We start from the raw sequence: 21,677 nt of genomic DNA on the forward strand, positions 1-21,677 counted from the left end.
AGTCCTGCTCGGCTCCGACCTCCGCCTAGGTTTAACCACCGTCCGTCTATATAAGGCAGCAAGCAGCGCCGGCGTTCACCACCACCCGCACCACATCAACTTTCTCCTCCGGCCTCTCGCGATCGCACGAACACCAAACTCCGTCCCGCGAGAAGCGACCGATCGGAACACCAGAGGCGAAGCAGGGTCGATCAATCGATCGATGATGCCGTCGTCGTCGTCGTTAGCGGGCACGTCTGGCTCCGACTACGCCGCCGTCGCCGCGGCCGTCGCCGCGGCCGCCGCCGCGGCCGCCGCCGCAGCGCCGCAGGTGACCAGGAAGGCGATGTGGAGCTCCGACGAGGACGGCGTGCTGCGGGAGCAGGTGCGCCTGCACGGCGCGCACAACTGGGACACCATCTGCGTGGCGCTGCCCGGGCGGAACGCCAAGTCGTGCCGCCTCCGCTGGTGCCAGCACCTCGACCCCCGGGTGGACGTCGTCAAGCCCTTCACCCCCGAGGAGGACAAGCTCATCGTCAAGTACCAGGCCGCCTACGGCAACCGCTGGTCCACCATCGCCGAGTTCCTCTCCGGCCGCACCGACAACGCCATCAAGAACCGCTGGAACTCCGTCCTCCGCAAGCACCACGGCCACGCCTCCGCCTCCGCCTCCGCGGCCGACCAGGGGCCTCCTCGCCAGTACTGGGCTCCTTCCGCCTCCCGCCACGCTGCAGGCCCCGAGTTGACGCCGGGCTGCCTCCCGCTGTTTCCTCTGGAGAAGGGCGATGTCATGAGGGACAGGAGAAGCCCTCCGCTGCCTCATCACGCGCCCGAGGACGAGGACATGTCTGATGCCGAGACATCTTCGGCCGCGTCTGTGGAGTGCCTGCAGCTGTTCCCTCTGGCGCCCGGGGATGTCAGGGCCAACGCGGGCGCGGCGGCGTCGAGTGGCATGTCCTGCGGAGCAGACGACCCGCTCACTCAGCTCAGGCTCGCGCCGGCGGCGAGGTTGGTGTTCGACGTTATGCCGCTGCGGTCGTACCAGATGTAGATTCGTTCTACGCTTGCATTAATTTGGTGCTTCTTCCGTCTCTTTACCTTTTGTTCATCGTGGGTAATTTCGCTGGTGGAAGTTAACTCCTAATTGAAGAGCTGTGGATGATCAAGAATGTTTGACTGAAGAGCTGTGACTGTTTAGTATCGTTAGAAATCTGAATGAAATTTCCTTTCCGTAATCGTCTTTTTGCTTTCGTATCAAGAAAATCCTGAATGTTTGGAAGCTATTGTAATGGACGTCCTGTGGATCTTTGATTCTTAGTATCGGTAGAAACTCTGAATTTTCTGTAATCATCTTGTTTGGTTTCTGATTGGTTGAACTCTGAAATTTCTGTAATCGTCTTGCCTCCTTTGTTGGTTTGTACTCAAGAAAACCCTCAACTTCTTGTATTTAGAACCTTCTTGCTTGGTATAAATCAGTCCAAAATAATTGTACGATCTTGGGTAAGTTCAGTTCGTTTTGGGCTACCTTGATGGATGCGGATCAAGATTTGACCTCCTTAAATAGTTCATTGCGTTTTTTTTTTCATGCTCAATTCTTTAGTTATAGGATAAGGATGGCAATGGAGCGGGTTGGGACGGATATACCAAAATCAGATCCATACCCAAATCCATCAGCCTCGCTCTGCCCCACCCATAAAAGTATCCATGTGCATGGATGTCGCTCCAAATTCAAATCCACTGGATATCCGGATATCCATGTGTTTACGCACTATGTGCATGAACATAACATATTTGAGCATAACACCAAATTTTAGCAGCTGTTCAATAATATTCCCGTAGCATTTTCAGCAATAATTATGTAGGCAATGAATATGAGGAGGAGGAAGGACGACGGGATGAGAGCAAACCCACTCCTACCAGTCGACTAGTCGTGTTGCGGTGGCAACCCTATCCAACGTTTAACCTTATATGTTCCTCTCTCTCTCTCCCTCCCTCTCTCCCCCAATCTCTCACTCTCTCTCTCTCTCTTCAATCGCCGCATGAACAACGTCGTCTCTCTCTAGCGAAAAGGAAACTGCCATGGAGATATCACCCGTGCACCTACAGTCTCTACAACTTGTACATAACCAGCCGTACTTCCTTTTCCGCTCCGTGCATCGTCGCTGGCCACTTCCCTCCGTGCGCCGTCACCTGCCGCTCCCCTCTATGCCGCCTCTTCCTCCGGCCACGCGTGGCCGAAGAATGGTCTACCGTGCTAGAAAGGGATGAGGATGATGGTATCATCGGCATCCAAAATGTTACCAATGTTAGTCCATGATGCTAGCTATCTCATGGGGGCTAGCGATGCTACAAGTAATGTGCAGCGGCGCTACCAATGGTGGGCGGGGTTGTTCTGACGGTAGCTGGTGCTACTACCAGCACCTGGTGTTACTACCAGCCGGATTTGGCGCAGGCGAGCACGCTCCAACAAAGGTTTGTTTTTTGAATGGTTCTATTTTATATACGTTTATAGTGCTTTAGACTAGAATCGGGCCGTCGATTGAAGCAGTTGTGCTCGGTTGTTTGCATTGAACTCTGAAGTCTAAAATAACTAGGATTGTAACACTCGGTTTCTTACATAATATTTTTGTTATTTCTTTCCCTAATCTATTATTTTATTGTAATTTTGTTTCTTCTTGGTAATCAAGAAATCCTTAACTTCTAGTAGTTTATTTGTCTTGGTAATAAACAAGTAAACCATGAGCAATTTTCTTGTTTAGTATTCCTCGTGGAATTTATTTTTTGCATAGTTGTATTTGCTAGCTTGTTGGTAGCTATTAATGCAGAAATATTTTACGATCTACGTAAATGCATCCTGTATTTGTGTTTTTCCTTATGCGCGTGGTAGTTGTCCGCCTTCTGATTTGGTCGAAGAATTAGCTGGCTTTTCGCATGTCCAATCCACTTAAGTGGATAAATTCGGGCGTGTCCAACCAATGAAATAAAAAAATCATGTCCAACATTTTAAATGTTTGTGTGCATTATCACAATGTAAGATTGTTTGATTTAGCTAGGGAAAGTTGTGAAAAAATGCATATTTGCCACCCATGTAGAAAAAAATAATGTATACGCCAAATCCCCATTTCGTCGCTGCAAAATGTAAAAAAAGGCATATCACTGCTTGCAACAAAAAAGTTCAAGTCAACAAATATATGAGCCCTACGAATTAAATATGAGTAAAATACATCACTAGTCACTGAAACACAAGCCCCTTGCTCGCCTCCATCGCCATACTTGGAGATACACAAAATATGGTCACTAAATACAGACATGTCCCATCGAATATCATTGTTCAATGTATGTCGTTGTATTTGATGACGTGTTGGTCCTTGGTCACTGAACTTTGGTCAGCGAGTGGTGTTTATGTGCGATGTTGAGACTTAAGATGGGTAATTGCAAAACATGGATAGTTTTTAGAGGTTGTCTCTTTCCATGCGAGAGCAGAGCCGGAATTTCCTAGTCTCCTCTGCCCTGTGAAACCTTAGCCACGCACGCGGCAGCTAGAGCGCATGGAGCAGAGTTGGATTGTTGCCGTCGGATTGCCGCCACGGCCGAGGCGGGTGCCATGCCAACTAGAAGCTCGTCACGTTGCGCGCTACCCTGATGCGACCCGTTCACCCCCCTCATCGCTTGGGAAGACTGTGGTGTGGTGGTCAAACGCCTAACTTCGCACACGCCAGCGCATGATGGCGGGGTGTTCTTCAAGTGTGACAAGCATGCAACAGGTCATCTATTCTTTGAAAATCATTTTTTTTATTCAGAATGAGTTAGTGATTAGGTGGTGTTTACTGAAGTCTATGAAGTACAATTGAAATGTGGAATCGTTAAGTTGATTTTGGCTAGCAATGTACAAAATGGTTGTGATTTCTGGCATTGGAAGTTGGATTATGTCACCTATCTGTTGGACAACGAGTATCCTACTGGAGGTGCTGCAATAGAGGCACTAGGGCCGGACGGAGGACATGAAGATGGAGTTGGAGCTGAAGGCTGAATAACTCGTAGCAATCATTCCAAACGCAAATATGTGATGAAGAGCAAAGCATGATGAAAGAAGAGGTCTTCTTTTGAAGATTGTTGTTGCACTTCTTGTCTTGGTATGTCTGTTGGTTGCTGTCAAGAAATGAGCACTATTTGTGTTGTATTGATGAACAAGTGGGTGCATGTATGTGTGCATGTAAGCAAGACAATGTTGCGTCTTTGATCTATCTATCTATCTATCTATCTATCTATGATGTGGCTATCTATCTATTTTTTGAAGCTGCTAAAGCTGTTTACAAAACCTCTAACACTAGGAATCCTGATCCTTAATGTTAACTTGTCAATAGTATGAAGTTGCTTCTACCGTTGGCGGTCCATGGAACAATATTCTGAATCCAGATCTTGTTGGTCATGTCTTTTGTATAACAGATATATTATGCCATGGATGATTTTAAAAACAATCCCTACCCAAGGTATGTTGATGATAAGCAAAAGAATGTTTCTTGCACTTCAATAAATTTGTTCGTATTTTGGATCAAACTTCATATTCTTATTGCTGATTTTTTTTATGGATTTAAAGGTCACATTTGTCAAACTAAACTTCAGATAAAGGTTTGAATTTCAGACCAAATTTCAGCCAGCATTAACTTCAATTCAAAATGCTACTACCAGTTATGTCTCTAAAATTGCAAAAAATAATGGATTTAAGAGTGACAATTGTCAAGCCAACCTTAACCAATTTGTCATCATGCCCCCTTTTTGATGTCAAAAAGAGCAAAGCAGTTGGTCAGATCTATCATTTTTTATGGTGTGTTTTAATCCTAAGCCTCTCAAAACGAACAAAGCAATTCTAGCAAATCTACTTCTTCGAAAGCCCTAAACATGCTAATCTTCTTCAGAGTTAACATCAGCACCATCTGACACTGCATTGCCTCTTCTTGATACTGCTTTCTCTGCATCAGTCAAATATGTAAGTTTATGGTTCATTTCTTTTTGGCTTGCTACACAATCTTATTCAGTAGAATATTGAATAAGACTATACAAGAATATTGTTCAAATGGCATACTATGAACATATGACATGCAAATGTCTCATCTTCTTTTTGTTCAAATGTTGAACCAAAAATTGAAATACATTAGACAAGCATATTGTGCAAGAAAAATTTTAGACCTTCATATTTTTATTGTAAGATACTCCCTCCGGTCTTTTTTAATTGACTCAGATTTAGTATAACTTTGTACTAAATTTGAGTCAATTAAAAAAACGGAGGGAGTATTTTACATAGATACATCAGCACCCAAAGTGATAGTACCAACTACTACTACTGTTGCTACTACATACTTGTAACTGACCATTGCCAGTGACCGTGTATGATGAAACGACGTATATTCAGGGATTGTATTTGTTGTACGGCCAAATACAGTGACGGAGGCGTGCTTGAGTTCAGTAACTAAACGATGTACTCGTATTTTATACTCATCGAACAATCACTGAAATACATTTGCGGCACTGAAGAGGTCCTGCTCGGTCTCGCTCGAACCGCCTTTCCTTGCAACAGAAGCCGCGTGCTTCGACTTGGAGTCCTGCTCGGCTCCGACCTCCACTCGGTTTAACCACCGTCCGTCTATATAAGGCAGCACGCACCGCCGGCGTCCACCACCACCCGCACAGCATCAACGCGATCGCACGAGCACCAAACTCCGTCCCGCGAGGCCGCGAGAAGCGACCGATCGGAACACCGGAGGCGAAGCAGGGTCGATCGATGATGATGCCGTCGTCGTTAGCGGGCACGTCTGGCTCCGACTACGCCGCCGTCGCCGCGGCGGCCGCCGCCGCGCCGCAGGTGACCAGGAAGGCGATGTGGAGCTCGGACGAGGACGGCGTGCTGCGGGAGCAGGTGCGCCTGCACGGCCCGCAGAACTGGGACACCATCTGCGTGGCGCTGCCCGGGCGGAACGCCAAGTCGTGCCGCCTCCGCTGGTGCCAGCACCTCGACCCCCGGGTGGACGTCGTCAAGCCCTTCACCCCCGAGGAGGACAAGCTCATCGTCAAGTACCAGGCCGCCTACGGCAACCGCTGGTCCACCATCGCCGAGTTCCTCTCCGGCCGCACCGACAACGCCATCAAGAACCGCTGGAACTCCGTCCTCCGCAAGCACCACGGCGTTGGGCAGGCCTCCGCCTCCGCCGCCGACCACGGGCAGTCGCGCCAGTACTGGGCTCCTTCCTCCTCCCGCCACGCTGCAGGCCCCGAGTTGACGCCGGGCTGCCTCCCGCTGTTTCCTCTGGAGAAGGGCGATGTCATGAGGGACAGGAGAAGCCCTCCGCTGCCTCATCACGCGCCCGAGGACGAGGACATGTCTGATGCTGAGACATCTTCGGCCGCGTCTGTGGAGTGCCTCCAGCTGTTCCCTCTGGCGCCCGGGGATGTCAGGGCCAACGCTGGCGCGGCGGCGTCGAGTGGCATGTCCTGCGGAGCAGACGACCCGCTCACCCAGCTCAGGCTCGCGCCGGCGGCGAGTTTGGTGTTCGACGTTATACCGCTGCGGTCGTACCGGATGTAGATTGTTCTACTCCTGCCTTAATCTGGTTCCTCTTCCGTCTCTCTACTTTTTGTTGATCGTGGGGAATTTCGCTGGTGGAAGTTAACTCCTAATTGAAGAGCTCTGGATAATCAAGAATGTCTAGGCTCTAACTGAAGAACTGTGATTGTTAGTATCATTAGAATTCTGAATGAATTTCCCCTAGTCGTCTTGTTGCTTTGGTTACCAAGAAAATCCTGACTGTTTGGACGCAATTATAATGGACGTCCGGTGGATCTTGGATTCTTGGTATCGATAGAAACTCTGAATTCTCTGTAATCGTCTTGCTTGGTTGCTGATTGGTACAACTCTGAAATTTCTGTAATTGTGTTGCTGCTTTCTTAATAAGAAAACTTTTCTAAACGTACAGACCCTGAACTTCTTGTAATTTCCTTGCATGTTGGTAATCAACAACTCAACGTTTAGCACTTTTCTTGTTCAGTAATAATCATTATGGAAATTTCACCTTCTCTGACTTTCTTGCTTGCTGGTATAAATCAGTCCATAAAGATTCTACGATCTCCTTGATGGATGGGGATCAAGATTTGACCTCCTTAAATTGTTCATTGCGTTTTTTTCGTGTTTAGTTCTTCAGTTACACGATTCCATCCGGAAAATTATACAGGTGTATGTACCTGTTAGCGCTGAATTTACAAATGTTCAGTTAATTACCTTGCTTCTACTTTAAACTTTCATAATAGTTTAGATTGAAATCAGAGCGTCCAGTGAAACAGCCGTTTCTGTCGTAATTCTGGAACTGCTGGGATTGGAACGCTCGTTTCTTTCCGTAATTTCTTTCCTAATATTCATGGAAATCAAAAATATCCTTTACGTTCTTGTAATTTCTTTGACTGTTGGTAATCAGCCACTCAAATCTTTAGCAATTTTCTTGTTCAGTAATCGTCATGGAAATTTTGCATTATCTTTATTTGCTAGCTTGTTGGTACCAATTAATCTAGAAAGATTTTAAAATCTTGGTAAGTGCATTTCGTTTTTCTTTTGTTGCCCGATCCACTTAAGTGGACTAATCCGGCGTGTCCGATCACTGGAACAAAATCTTCTGTGCATAATCTTTGTTATACGACATTGAAGAAGTCCATTTGTATAGCTTACGCCTAGAAATCATTGCAACATTTTACTCATGCCATGCAACAAAAAGATATACGTCGTAGCGTATTGAAATATCCTTTGCAATATCTAGAAAACTAACTTCCACCACCACTAAGCTCTCCATCCCTCGAAGCCCCTATCGGCGAAGGATGAGGAATAAGGAGATAGGACTAGGTCATATACATGGGAGGAAGACGACTTGAAGCGGAGCCTTTATTTTTGTGCGAAGCCTTTTCTTTTAATATTTTTTCTTTCGAATTCCTCTGTGGTCATCATCAGCCGGTAGCCTTGGAGCGTATATGTTTGGGAATCAAGATTCGACCTTCCTAAGGCCATATTTGGTACTGGTGGCTTTTGTGAAAATTGGTGGGATATTTTTCTCTGGGATTATGTGAAACTCTAGTTTCACCTAATCCTTTGTAATCCACAATCTCCAATCAGCTATGTACGGGTATAACATTATAGATTGGAAAAAATTCACTAGAAAAGTGAGGATTAAATTAGCCCCAATACACTAGAACCAAACATGTTTTCAGTAATAAGTGGGGATTTGAGATTTGAGGGGGATTATCCCCCTAAATACGCTAGTACCAAACAGAGCCTAAAAAGTTCGTTGGGGGTTTTGGTGTTCAGTTAACACGCTTCCATCAGGAAAATTAAGCTTGTCGACCCACGTTGATAGGTACATAAATATTTGGTACACAGTGTATATGGAAGCAGAAGTAAAACCCTGAAACCAGAGTCGTCAACAAAAAAAAAAGTGAACTTGTATAGGCTGCTGTTATTCGCAGCTAGCAGTTTATGCCTTGCCGGACTCCTCGCAGCCTGGTGGCTTGTAGGCGATGAAGCTGACGCACTGCACTTGACGGATGTTGTCGAAGCCAATGATGCGGATATAGGCGTCAGGGTACTCCTTCTTGACCTCCTCCACCTCCTTTGCGACCTGTGCGGCGTCGGTGCAGCCGAACATGGGCAGCTTCCACATTGTCCAGTACCTGCCGTCGTAGTATCCGGGAGTGCTGCCGAACTCGCGGAAGACGAAGCCGACCTTGCTGAACTCCAGGCAGGGAACCCACTTGGAGCGGATGAGGAAGTCGATCTGCTTCAGGAGGTCCTCCGTGGACAGCAGTGGCAGGTAGGAAAGGGTCTCGAACTTCTTGATGCCCTCAATCGGCCACACCTGAATTGTTGACAGAATGCACATACCAGTTGGAGCTCAGCTCAACACTTTGACACACCTGGTACCAAGTGAATTGGGCTGACAAGATAACATGGTAGGCTACATGTTTCCTTCAGAATAACCATACCTGCATGCACCTAATCCTTCCGCCGTTGCTGACGCTGCCGAGGCGAGCGTTGCTGCGGCGGCTGACCGGGAGGCCAGCGGTGGACTTGAGGCCCTGGAAGGGCGCGACGGAGGTGGCTGACGAAGCCATCACCGCGGGGGCCATGGTGCTAAGTATTATTGCTAAGGAGAGAATGAGATAACTAGCTGGGCTATGCCTGAGGCCCCTCCATGTCCGAGTCGCCGCATTATATATGTCTCGGCATAGGCTCAGCGCCCGTTCCTTAATTTGATACAGGATGTGGAAGGGGTGGACGACGTTCCCTGGTTGCATGGCGCCTTATCCCTCCGGATCAGTGCAAGAGTTGGTATAGCCGCCCGTCGTCGGATGCATGGCGTGGGTGACTGCACATGAGCACACAAAATTCAAATCGCTGAGGAATTAATATTCCCTCTCATATTACCAATTATCATGGTAGGACAAGTATTTCATTGCGACGACTAAGTGCAGCTACCGTTTAAAGCTCTTTCGAAAGAATAACTCCTCACTCCTATATATAATTGATATTCTAGCTTTTGTCTTAAGTCCAACTACTCTAAGAGTAACTCCAGCAGCCACGCCCAAAACTCGACAGTGTAAATCACATTTGCAGCATGCAGCACCGGAGCATCCTTCACCGGAGGCGGTAAAGTGCAGCGTGAAAATGAGCGAAAGCAGCCCTTTACCAGGCGCTGCAATTTAGCACGCTACAAATATGGTTTGGTGATAAAATTGCTCAAAAGAAGATCAAAGAGAGCTAGTAAAATAAATTAAAAGATAGATATATTAGAAATGCGATAAACATATAGCAAAGTAAAATAATGCAATAAAATACTAGACATTACAAATACGTTAAAAATAACTAGTTGTCGCTGCAAGGGAGCCAGGTGACAAAGCAAGAAGAACTGGACTTCTCTTGCTGCCTTCTTATGAAGGTAGCATGCACAGGAGGATCTCCAAGAGCACTCTCACGTGTGTGCTTTTTTATTATAATTGTCAATCAGTCACTTCCATAATACAACAGTTTTCAAACCCTTTATTTCCCATGCTTCCACCATAATGTTTTGTTTCTTACTACCTGATCGTGTGCTTCCAATAATATGAAACATGATGTTTTTGTGTCTTATTACTACCTAATTCTCTGGTATCTGCTTCTACTGTATAGAAGTTATGCTTCATACGGTACATACCATGATTCTTTGTTTCTCGCATATGCTTCTAATGTATACCAGAATTTTTTTGTCATGCATGGTCATTGGCCGCATGACGGAAGAAAGACAAGGAGATAGACCAATATGTGTCATCACCGTCCATGCTCCTGATCCAGGGCATGATGAGGTTTCTTTGCCACAGACCGTGACAGTTTCCTAACGGAATGTTTGGCAAGCGATCATCAAGAGACATGTGTGGTATTGCTGATGCGGGCAATTGTAATCCTCTATATATGAAGCGAATAGCACAGGAACAATAGAAAATCCATGGCGTAACCAACTTGTCAATGGAAGCAAGTTCTCGATTTGATGGGAGCAACGTTGTAATTGTTTCAGAATATTACCCAATTTGTTCTGAAGCACATGTAAAATACCAAAATACATTTGATTGGTATAAAGCAATATTGTGATGCTCTAAAACAAGAATCCGTTACATTAGATACACATTTATGTTAAGCTGAAGCCGGCTTCATTCTCCTCGAAGCAAGTTCTTTGGAAACAAACTGTGCTTCGGAAGGAAGCAAAGTTAGTATATGAATGAATAGCCATGAATATTTATGTAATTTCTTTACATAGAAGCAAATTCTCCATTGTATGGAATTATGATTTTAATGTGTTTAAAGAAAATTTTGGTTGGGTACGAAGCAAAGTTGACCAACAGTGTGTGCTTCATACGGAGCAAGGAAACAAAATCCGGTTTCTTTTTTAGAGAGAAACAAAATCATGTTGTGTTTGAAGCAAACTTCAGTTCAGCGAAGTGCAAAGTAAAATGACGTTGGAAACAAAACACGCTTCATCAGTTAACGGATCTAAAAAATACTTAATTTCCTTGAAATCAAGAATTAGTTTCCTAAAATTCAGCACATAGTTTCCTAAAAAGAAGCAATTACGAGTGCTTAGAGGAAGAAGTCAAACCCAGTCATGCATTTGAAAAAAGCATATGCGTGCATTACACGATCATTTAGAGCAAGTTCAATAGTATAGCCAGGTGCTGGCTATAAAGCATGTGCCATGTAATCTATAGCTAACTTAGAGCCAATATATACAATAGTGAGCTATTGTATATCAATGCATGACATACCATTCACTCTTACAAAGTGCCTAGGAAGGGCTTATGGTCAAATGGATTTGGAGGATGTACCAAAATGAGGAGGGTTTATGGGCAGACCTTCTTAGAGCTAAGTACCTGGGCAACAAGGACCTCTTTTCCCCGGAGGTGCCTACGAAGGGCTCACAATTTTGGAATGCCATTCACAAGATCAAATGGTACTTTAAGCTGGGAGCTAAGCACCTGGTGCAGGATGGGCGAAAGACGTTATTCTGGTTAGATTGGTGGACGGGCAGGGGTCCCCTCCGCGACCTATTCCCGGGGCTGTTTGCCTGCTGCGATAATCAGTTTGCAACGGTCGCCAGGGTCCGCTCTGAGTCAGGCTGGTGCATCCGCTTTAGGCGAAGCTTCACGCTGCCGGAACGAGTGGAATGGGAGAATCTGTGCCGGATCTTCGCGCTCAACCCGGTGGGGACGGGTGAGGACAAAGTGTCTTGGGCGTTGGAGGAGTCGGGCTGCTTCTCCACCAAGTCCTTGTACCTCAGATTGTCGCACGGGGCGGCGATCACCCACTTCAAGGAGGTGTGGAGAACCAGGGTTCCCCCGAAGATCAAGGTCTTCCTTTGGCAGCTGATCAGGGGGAGGCTGCCCTCGGGTGAGCAGCTGGCAAAGCGTCACGGCCCTTCTAACGGGAATTGTGAACTTTGCGGGGAGCTTGAGGACTGTAATCATATATTCTTCAACTGCCACTTGGCCAAGTTTTTGTGGGCAGGGATCAGGGAGATTCTGTCGTGCACTTGGAACCCAGCAGGGGTTGGGGACTTTATAGCTATTGTCCAGGGTCTGTCGGGGCGCCTCCGTAGATTAGCTTGGTTTACTTTTGCGGCTCAATGCTGGACGCTTTGGAATGTTCGTAACAAGCTGGCTATTGAAGGAAAGGTCCTGGGCAACCTGGCTGACGCGATGTTCAAAATGTCTCTTCATATGCAGGGATGGAGGGTTCTGGTCAGACACAAGGACCGGAGACTCTTGGATGTGGCGACAGCCGAGCTTAGGCGGCTCCATGGCGCGACGAGGACCTGAGCTTTGGGCGGTGCAGCGCGTCTTGGTTTCGATCTCCGTCGCCGACATGTCTTACCTAGTGTGTGGCGCCTGTTTTGTGCTGGTACTTTCCGTGATGTGTTGTTCCTGAACCGGTGAACTTGCTTGTATGATCTGAGGTACCAGACGTGTTGTTGTGTGCGTTGTATCATCGAATTGGTGCTGTGTGGCTATATATATATGGCCGGGCCTGTTGGCCTTCTGTTTTACAAAGTGCCTAGGAGCACGTGCTAGAGCTGACTCTTGCATGAGATCTCACTCTTCTTCTCTCTCCACCTCTCTCTCCTTCAACTAGGCAAGAATATATTATTCTAATCCTTATAGTCAGGTGACTAATATTTATTGTACTTGCAATTAAAAGAGAAGCATTCAATTGATTACCAATTGATACAATAAAATACAATTACCTACACGGGCAGCTAGAAAAAATCGTACGGCTCAGCTGCTTCCAATCCAACGGATAAACAGTGGTCCGATTTTTAACCAGGAATCAGGATCCGATTACTAGTCAATTGAAAAACAGAACGTCCGTTGAAGCAGCCTTGTTCAGCTGTTTTGCATTGAACTCTGAATTCTGAAACAGCTGGGGATTGGAACTCTCGTTTATTACGTAACCCGACCGAAGGTTACACTAGTTTAATTACAAACCGAGTTATATATAGGACTACTTTAACCATCTCCGCCACCACAAAGACCCACACATTCTTAAAATGACAGTGCTCGTCCCGGCTTCTGCTGTGTATGTTTGCCTCGTCGTCGGCATCCTTCTCTTGGCAATCACGACGGTCTCCACGGTCGGCGGCGTCGCCAATGCCATGGCAGTGGCCAGCAGCAGCAACACCATGAAGGCGAGCGTCTCCAAGGCGCCACCGGCGGCCAACAACTCTGATCAGTACATCTGCTACCTCTGCCGCCAGCGTAACACTCTCATGATCAAGCGGTGCCCCCTCGACGTGGACGACTGCCACATCGCGTGCCTCTCGTCCCCAGCCTCCTCCCGCCGCGCCCTGTCACCCCCCGGCCACCACGACGGTGACACGAACGTGCTGGGGAGCGGCCCTGGCGGCGCGGACCCCGACGACTGCTACGTCATGAAGCTGTACCCGGACGGCACGTGGGTCATCGTCTACGCGGTCAGCTGCAAGGCCGTCGCGGGCTGCTACCTTGTGTGCGGCGACGGGGACGACGACGTGCCTGGGAGGAACACCTCCCCGGCCGTGCCCAAGGGCCCTATGCCGCACCTCCACGACGCCGAATTCCAGCGCTGCGGCGATCAGATCACCGCGGCCCTCCCCGCCGTCTAGCCACGCGCGCCGGCGTGTTGCGATGACATTCGAGACGCATGGCGTGCGCGCGCGGCACACAGATTGCTGCAGAAACAAACAAAAATCACTTCTAAGTTCTGACTTCTGACTGAGAAATGGCCATCAGCGTCAAGACGGCTCCTGAACATCAAGATTAGTCGAAGCAAATCTCGAAAAAAGGATTAGCCAAAGTGCAATTTCATCGGACAGCTGCCAGTATTGAAATAACAGTTTATGATTTTAAGAATTGCATCATTTGATTTGGACGGTTTGGATCATCATGAATGAGATTTTAGGCATTCTAGTTTCCCGTGCGACTGTAAAAATGTTTCTTCCATGTCAATCCAAACTAATCATCAGCAAGCTCTGCATCCGTGGTTCGTTTTCAACTCTCCTCCTCGTTTTGTGGCAAAAAGAAAGTATTTCGGCGGTTTGTTTTCTCGGAAATGGCTGTAGCATACTGCATGGTCAATTGCTTTCAGAGCTAGGCAAGCACGTTATCCATGCATGAAATCGGGCATGTTTAATTCTTGGATTGTTCTTATAGCTCGCCACCACTCTCCAGGTTGGTCGATTACAGAAACCATGATGGCGCGTGTTGCTGCGCCCGTCCATTTTAACAGTAAATACACTTTTGTAATAAGGACACATGAAGCACACTGAGCTAAAGCTGCGTCAGTTTATGAGTGAAGAAAATCGGTACTTCCAATAACGGAACCGCTCTAGGCGAGGATCGCATCTGACCGACGCCTCCTGCCCGGTGGCACCGCCCGATCTGCCCCACCTCTGTGACCTTCGGGCCATGGGGGTGCGGTGGATCACGGCCCTTGTCGGTGGAAGGGCTCCACCCCCTGTTTTGTGGGTTCCGTTCTTCGTTTGTAGGCTCTAAGTTTGTAGGAGCGGCGCTCAGGTGGTGGTGGCGCCGCTGACAAGGTATCGTCTCGTCAATGCCTACAGATTGTAGACTAGGGTTTTCGTAAGGAGTGGAGGGCAAGTAGATCTCGAAAGTTCAGCCGGAAAAGTACTCGACTGCTAGAAAATTAGGGTTGTGTTGACAATGAAATCGATCCTCTCTTTCTCCATCGACTCCCCCTTATATAGAAGGCGGAGCCGAGGGTTTCGTGATGTACAAGTTACAAAGTCCGGGAGACTCTTTGAGTCCGTCCCGTAATAGTTACAAGTCATTATTCCTATTACAACTCTATCTTTCCAAACTATCCCTTAATTGGGCTTCCGGGCTCCATAAACATCGGGTCGTGGGCCTTCAGTAAACCTCGGGTATCATCTTCGGCAGGCTCATTGGGGATGCCTATGTCAGCCGCCTCGTGCAATAAGGTCTCCCCGGCTTCAACCTCATCTCAGCGGCAACGTTGAGAGGCTTGTGGGAGTGTTGTCGTCTTCGAGGTTTTCGTCTGGCTGTGGGGATCTTCGGATCGTCAAGGAGCTTAAGTGGCAGTTCATCCTTCTTCTTCGTCTTCGAGTGGATGTTGTCGTTGCCTAATCGACGGTACCTCGAAGGAGGGATCTTCACGAGGGGGAGAAGAAGTAGGGCCATAGGGTGGAGAGTCCTTGGGACGGTGGTACGCGATTTACCCAGCTTCGAAACACCTGCTCGAAGACAGGACTTACTGCCGCTTGTCTGGAATTATCTGAGCTCTTTCGCGTTGTTATAATGAGTTGTGGTTGTGCCGCTAGGGCTCCCAGGATCCTGCTTATAAAGGCGCACGGATCTAGGGTTTACATTGGAGAGTCCTAGCCGGAATACAAGGTTACCTAACTACCGTACAATATCTTGCCGTGTACGTCAAGGATCCGCCTTCCATCAAGGCCGCATTGGATCTGGATACTTCATGGGCCTTCACGGATCCGGCCTCATTCGTAGGTTGGTTGAGATCCGGCTCCTTGCTCCTGGGCTGGACTTCATCCATCATGATCTATAGCAATTGGGCCGCCCGATGGGCACATGCCACATCACCATCTGTGGGCCACCCGGGCTTGCCGGATCTAGGTCATGCCGTTGATATACCCATAAAGTATACCCACAACAGTAGCACCAAAAGTTCTCCGAGATTCATCATTCCTCCGACTTCATTCAACTCGGATCCGAAGAGAATCTTGAAGAGCTTCCAAAAATTTCTTCTTTCCGACTTCATTCAACCGGAAGTCACTATCCTTCTATAACGATATCTTCAGCGGATTTTCGCGCGCGTTGAACTGAACTTCCTTTTTTCCCGTGCTAAATTTTCGGAGATGCAAATCTTCTGCCAGAAATTTCGGAGCTTGCCCAGTTCTAGTTACCGCTGCCTCGATTTCACCGTTTTAACCTAAGACACGTGGCAGTCATCCAACGGTGTGACCGTTCCGTTTCCGCCGTTGGATCCATCTCACGAATCTCCGCGTGTGGCCTATAAATACCCGCCGCGTCGGTAACTTCTCATTCGTTTCACCGCACATTCACATCGTCTTCCTCCTCCCGACAGCGCCGCCCCTCAGCTCTGAACTCCGGCGAGCTCCTTCCCGGGAAGCTTCACTCGCCGCCGCTCCAGTGTCGTCCTCGACCTGAGATGCGCGCGTTTGACCGAGAAATCGTCTCCGCCGCCGATCCGTGGTCATTTGGAGCCCAACGCTCCAAGTCCTGACGAGCTCCTCTTCGCCGGCACGACAGGGAACCGCCACACCATTGAAGGTACGTTCGCCGGACCCGTATAAGATGAAGTAGCATAGATTAGCTTAGTTTCCGGCTACTCAAACAGTTTCATCATATGCATGCAGCCGGAAACATGTCCACTAGTTCACCTCTCAATATGGTATATCGGGAAAATCATCGCCCTCGCACATGCAACATGCGATGCATCCGGAATCCGTTTCCGATGAGCTAGAGGTTGTCATGAGAGTGAACACAAGCTCTAACCCATCTCATGGATAAGAACCAAGAACAACCAAGAAACACGATGCAATGCATGCAAGGTTTGAGCTCTCTCCGATGATGCGACCTACTATCCTATCGAGCACAAACCTTAACCTTGCGCGTTCCTCTCGAGTCGGCAAGCTCCGTCTTCATCCTCTTCATCATTGTACATGCCACCGTCTTCCTCTAACATACACGCCACCGTCTTCTTCGATCTTGTACGCACGCCACCGTCTTCATCCATCTTCATCTTCAACACGGTCTTCGTCTCTCTTCGACACCGTCTTCATCGTACTCGATCTTCTCCATCTTGCAACCTTGAAACCAACACATGGCTATGGACACGACCTAAGATAGATTCTCAATACAACCATTAGTCCATAGGGATTGTCATCAATTACCAAAACCACACATGGGGTAATGGACATGTTCTTTCAATCTCCCCCATTTCTCCTATAAATGTTGAAACACTACCCGGCCAACCAGGCCATCCAAAAGGGGCACATCAATCCTGGTCGTCCATTTCACTGGCACAGTAAATTCCCAATCCCGCTTTTCACCTCAGCCGTCGGATCTGGTAATTTTTTCCTCACTCCTTTGTCTTCCAAGCAGGTCTATGACATGTGGGACCATCTGTGTGCAGGGTCCAGCAGTCGGAGGCAGCCATCAGCGCTCGTCTGCGTCGCTCGTTTCATTTGTTGGTCTGTGGAGAGGTGAAAACCCTAGATCGAGATTGGCCCTCTCCTCCCCCAATCCCCGCCCCCTCTCTCCACCCCCAATCAGACGCCTCCTGGCTACGGGAGCCCCGACGGTGGCGGCGGCCGGAATGGAACAGGTCGGCGGCAAGCAGGGCAAGAACGGGCGGCGGCGTGTCGTCTCTTTTCTCTCTCCATATTGCCCGCGTGAAGCGCGAGAGGTTGAGGTCAAGGCAGCGGCGGCTGTGCTGGCCGCGGCAGACGTGAAGGAGGAGGGGCGCCTGGCCGACTGGGCCGAGGTCGGGCGGGAGGAGGTAGCACGGCAGCGGTGGGGAGCGCGCTGCGAGCGACGGCGGCAGCTGGACGCGGTAGTGGTCGGCAGCGCCCCGAGCGATGGGGGTGACTCGACGCGGCAGAGCAGCGGCAAGGAGTGCGCGCTCGGGCGCGCGCCAGCAGCCTGATCCAAGGGATGTTGGAGCCGGACGGCCGGCAGGCGGCAGGACGAGGTTTGCCTCTCACTCATCTCTGTCCCTTCCTCTCTCTCATCTCTCCTGTCCCAGGTCGCCCCATCCACCTCGTCTTCTCACGTCCATTCCGGCCAAGATCCGGCTCTCCCGCTCTCTCTCTCCTCCTGGTCTTCAACAGCACATGGCAGATGGGGAGGACGGCCGGGAGGTGGTGACTGCTTCACTAGAATCCATGAAGAAGCCGGAGCTTGTGGCGCCCTTTTGCTACAGCCTACAGGCTTAGGTATGTGCTTTCTTCCCCCTCCTCTGAAAGAACCGAATTTTTTGAAGCCTACGGTGGGGCTGTTCGTGTCTAGAGTGATTTGATTTGCAGGTGGGGGAAAGATAGTGCTATGCACATGGGTAAGTAATATGAACTCACAGGGAAATAGTAGAGTCAGACTGGAGCTCTCACTGGCGTGGCATCACAATGCACAGTTCATAGCTAAAAGCTACTGAGATGTAGATTCTGATGTATTTTAGCTCAGCCTAAGAAACAATAAAACGAAACTGGTATCTTTCTTTGTTCTTGCAGCTCTTCTGCTGGTTTTGCTTCATAGATGTGTGATCAAAATCATAAGCCTTGTTAAATAAGTAAATCACAATATCACGATTTTGTTCGCTTCGTGTTAGAACGACTGTTTGATCTCTTAGTGCTTCAAAAATTTATGGGTTCATCTTGCTTTTTGTGTATGCTCTCGATCTCCTTGTGAACAAAACAAGTGGACCAAATTTTCTAACTTTTGTATGCATGTTGGTCGGGCGGGAGGAGGCGGCGGGGCAGCGGTGGGGAGCGTGCTGCGAGCGATGGCGGCCACTAGATGCGGAAGCGGCAGTGGCCAGCAGCGCCTTGAGCGATGGGGTGACTTGACGCGGCAAGGAGTGCGCACGCCAGCAGCCTGATTAGGTTACATATGTTTCATATCAGTAATAGTCATTCCACAATTAGTTTGTCATGTTCAGTTTATACAAATTAATTTTGTTTGATGTTGAACTGCTTGGCTTCAGGGTGATTATGGTATCCACCGTCCTCCAAAACTTCAGAAGTTATTATGGATGAGAGAAAGGCACTAGCAAGTATGACAACAAAATCTCCTTATCTCAAGGAGATTATTGATGCTGCTGCTTATAGGTCAAAAGAGGTTCGTATGTAATTCCATTTGGGTAGTTAGTTTCTTGCTTAGTTGCAGATTAAGTTATATGGTGTGCTATTCTTGAGCTAAATAACCTGTATGTGCAACTTTGCAGTGGGAAGAAACAATGGGTGATGAAAGCAAAAGGGCTGTTTGATCTCATAGATGTGTGATCAAAATCATAAGCCTTGTTAAATAAGTAAATCACAATATCACGATTTTGTTCGCTTCGTGTTAGAACGACTGTTTGATCTCTTAGTGCTTCAAAAATTTATGGGTTCATCTTACTTTTTGTGTATGCTCTCGATCTCCTTGTGAACAAAACAAGTGGACCAAATTTTCTAGCTTTTGTATGCATGTTGGTCGGGCGGGAGGAGGCGGCGCGGCAGCGGTGGTGAGCGCGCTGCGAGCGATGGCGGCCACTAGATGCGGAAGCGGCAGTGGCCAGCAGCGCCTTGAGCGATGGGGTGACTTGACGCGGCAAGGAGTGCGCACGCCAGCAGCCTGATTAGGTTACATATGTTTCATATCAGTAATGGTCATTCCACAATTAGTTTGTCATGTTCAGTTTATACAAATTAATTTTGTTTGATGTTGAACTGCTTGGCTTCAGGGTGATTATGGTATCCACCGTCCTCCAAAACTTCAGAAGTTATTATGGATGAGAGAAAGGCAATAGCAAGTATGACAACAAAATCTCCTTATCTCAAGGAGATTATTGATGTTGCTGCTTATAGGTCAAAAGAGGTTCGTATGTAATTCCATTTGGGTAGTTAGTTTCTTGCTTAGTTGCAGATTAAGTTATATGGTGTGCTATTCTTGAGCTAAATAACCTGTATGTGCAACTTTGCAGTGGGAAGAAACAATGGGTGATGAAAGCAAAGAATTTGTGAATTACATGCGAAAGAGAGAGAAGCAAGAGAAAGCAAGAGGAGCTGTTCTCTCAAGCTCCAGAAACCAATGTCAAAAGTACATCGAGAAGATGAAGAAGCAACTTCATGGGTACGCTATACCATCTTCTACAGAGTTTCTCTTGTGCTAAAGTTTCCCTCCTTATAAAGTGAACCCATCAGCCACGTTAATGAATAATGTTAGCTTTGGTCACTTGAGGCTGAGCTTGTTCTTTAGGTTTTTTTAGTTATAAACTTGTTTGTTTATGTACACAGGTTATAAGGCGCAACTCTCCCTTGGCTTATTACACTTATCTAATGAGGCAATATTAAGAATCTGGTTAGTTTGTCAATACTGTGATTCTATGATTCATTTTCACTACTCATAGACTTCGATTTTTTCAACTGATCTTGATATATTGTTTAGATACTTGCTTTAGTCAACACGCGTCAGCGCCGGGTTTTGATGGTTTTGGGGACATGGAAAACAAATGTAGCACACTTGTGCTTGATATTTAAGCTAAACCATGTATGTGTAGTCCCATCTCTAATTGCTGACAGTTTGTCAGGATTCCATATTTTTCCCATTTGAGGTGAATGCTTATGTTCTCTTAGAGCTAGCTTGCATCTTTCTTTTTTATGCTTCGGAGTCTTCAAGTTTGGGGTCCTCAAATGTCTGCGTTTTCTGCCTGGTTCTTGGATCTTGCTTGCTCGCGTCAAGAAAATCAAATGTTGATGGTTTGGGGGAATTAATTAAGAAAAACAATGTAGCGCTTGTCCATCTATCCTACACGGCCTTGCTAAATTTGTTAATCCATGGATGCCTGTTGAAAATTGCCATTGTATTATGAGAAAATAACTTATTTGTTGATCCTGAGTTCATTGTGCTCATTTTTTACTTAATGTGCTACTAACTATTTTATCTATAGATGTAATCAAATATTTAATTCACTATAAAGTACTCTCTATTTGTGTGTTGCATCCTCTAGCACTCAGGTTTTCTATAGTTAAGCACTATGATTTTCAATTGCTAATTGATTGTTTGAACACAATGTGCGCAGGTCTAGGAAAGAAGAGGTCAAGTGATGCCAGAAAACAGCGAGCATGGCGCGCAACGCACCTGTCGGGACAGGCTGCCAGAGCGGTGTTCATGACGACTGCTGCAACTTGGGGAGAGACTTCTGCATTGATGTACAACAAGTTGCCTGAAGCCAGGGTAAGCTTCTCTCGATCCTTCTCCCCCTATGTATGGTCTCTCTCTCTCTATCTCTCTCTCTTGTCATATGCTATGGTTCAATGGTTTTGTAGTCACATCCCTGTTCTTGCTTGACTGAAATATTGGTCATCCAAATGGCATATTTTAAGAATATTGATGATGTTGTAGTCGCTTTTTTAACATCTAAAAGAGGCCAATGGAAGCTATAATCTCAGAGGTTTATGGCCGAATTACTTGGATCGTTTAGTCAATAGTCCATATTTATTTTCTCAAACAGTTGGCTCCTAAAATGACAAGCATTTATTTATGCAACTCTGTAGTGAGTTCCTAAATTTGTCTACCTGTTGCTGATAGGCTTGTTGTCAACTATAAACTGTCAAAGGTTATCTGGAATATATGAGAGGTCATTTATATGACGCTTTTAATATGGTTATCTTGTATTTAAATTAGTGATAAATCACTGGGTTCAGTGGTGAGAGTGATGAATGATGATGATGTTCCCTTACTGAATATGGCTTCTATCTAGGTGCCAAGTGACATGGTTTGAAAGGAGCATTATTTCTTCCTATAAATGATCTGAAAGGGGCAAACCAATCCATCTCGTCCAATCCCATGCGACAGTACTTTTTCCAGCCCCACTTTCACAGCAACCG

The 21,677-nt window shown here is 47.3% G+C and overlaps 4 protein-coding genes across 4 annotated transcripts; 3 read left to right on the top strand and 1 right to left on the bottom strand.

The window, feature by feature from the left end:
• The first annotated feature begins 320 nt into the window (after positions 1 to 320).
• LOC127349060 (uncharacterized) lies at positions 321 to 1,103 on the top strand. Its single transcript, XM_051374864.2, has one exon. The coding sequence runs from the start codon at positions 326 to 328 to the stop codon at positions 1,028 to 1,030; it is 705 nt and encodes a 234-aa protein (XP_051230824.2). The 5' UTR covers positions 321 to 325; the 3' UTR covers positions 1,031 to 1,103.
• A 4,655-nt stretch (positions 1,104 to 5,758) lies between these two features.
• On the top strand, positions 5,759 to 6,668 carry LOC127349059 (uncharacterized). Its single transcript, XM_051374863.2, has one exon. The coding sequence runs from the start codon at positions 5,759 to 5,761 to the stop codon at positions 6,557 to 6,559; it is 801 nt and encodes a 266-aa protein (XP_051230823.2). The 3' UTR covers positions 6,560 to 6,668.
• Positions 6,669 to 8,334: 1,666 nt separating this feature from the next.
• LOC127296254 (ribulose bisphosphate carboxylase small subunit, chloroplastic 1) lies at positions 8,335 to 9,207 on the bottom strand. The gene is made up of 2 exons (XM_051326290.1): positions 8,995 to 9,207; positions 8,335 to 8,867 (listed from the first exon to the last, which is right to left on the bottom strand). Exons 1-2 carry the CDS (start codon positions 9,136 to 9,138, stop codon positions 8,487 to 8,489), a joined length of 525 nt encoding a protein of 174 aa, XP_051182250.1. The 5' UTR covers positions 9,139 to 9,207; the 3' UTR covers positions 8,335 to 8,486.
• A 3,869-nt stretch (positions 9,208 to 13,076) lies between these two features.
• On the top strand, positions 13,077 to 13,942 carry LOC127349058 (uncharacterized). The gene has a single exon (XM_051374862.1). It carries the CDS (start codon positions 13,083 to 13,085, stop codon positions 13,674 to 13,676), a length of 594 nt encoding a protein of 197 aa, XP_051230822.1. The 5' UTR covers positions 13,077 to 13,082; the 3' UTR covers positions 13,677 to 13,942.
• Positions 13,943 to 21,677: the final 7,735 nt, after the last annotated feature.

The sequence above is a fragment of the Lolium perenne genome, chromosome 4 (assembly GCF_019359855.2).
Source record: "Lolium perenne isolate Kyuss_39 chromosome 4, Kyuss_2.0, whole genome shotgun sequence".
Lineage (NCBI taxonomy): Eukaryota > Viridiplantae > Streptophyta > Magnoliopsida > Poales > Poaceae > Lolium > Lolium perenne.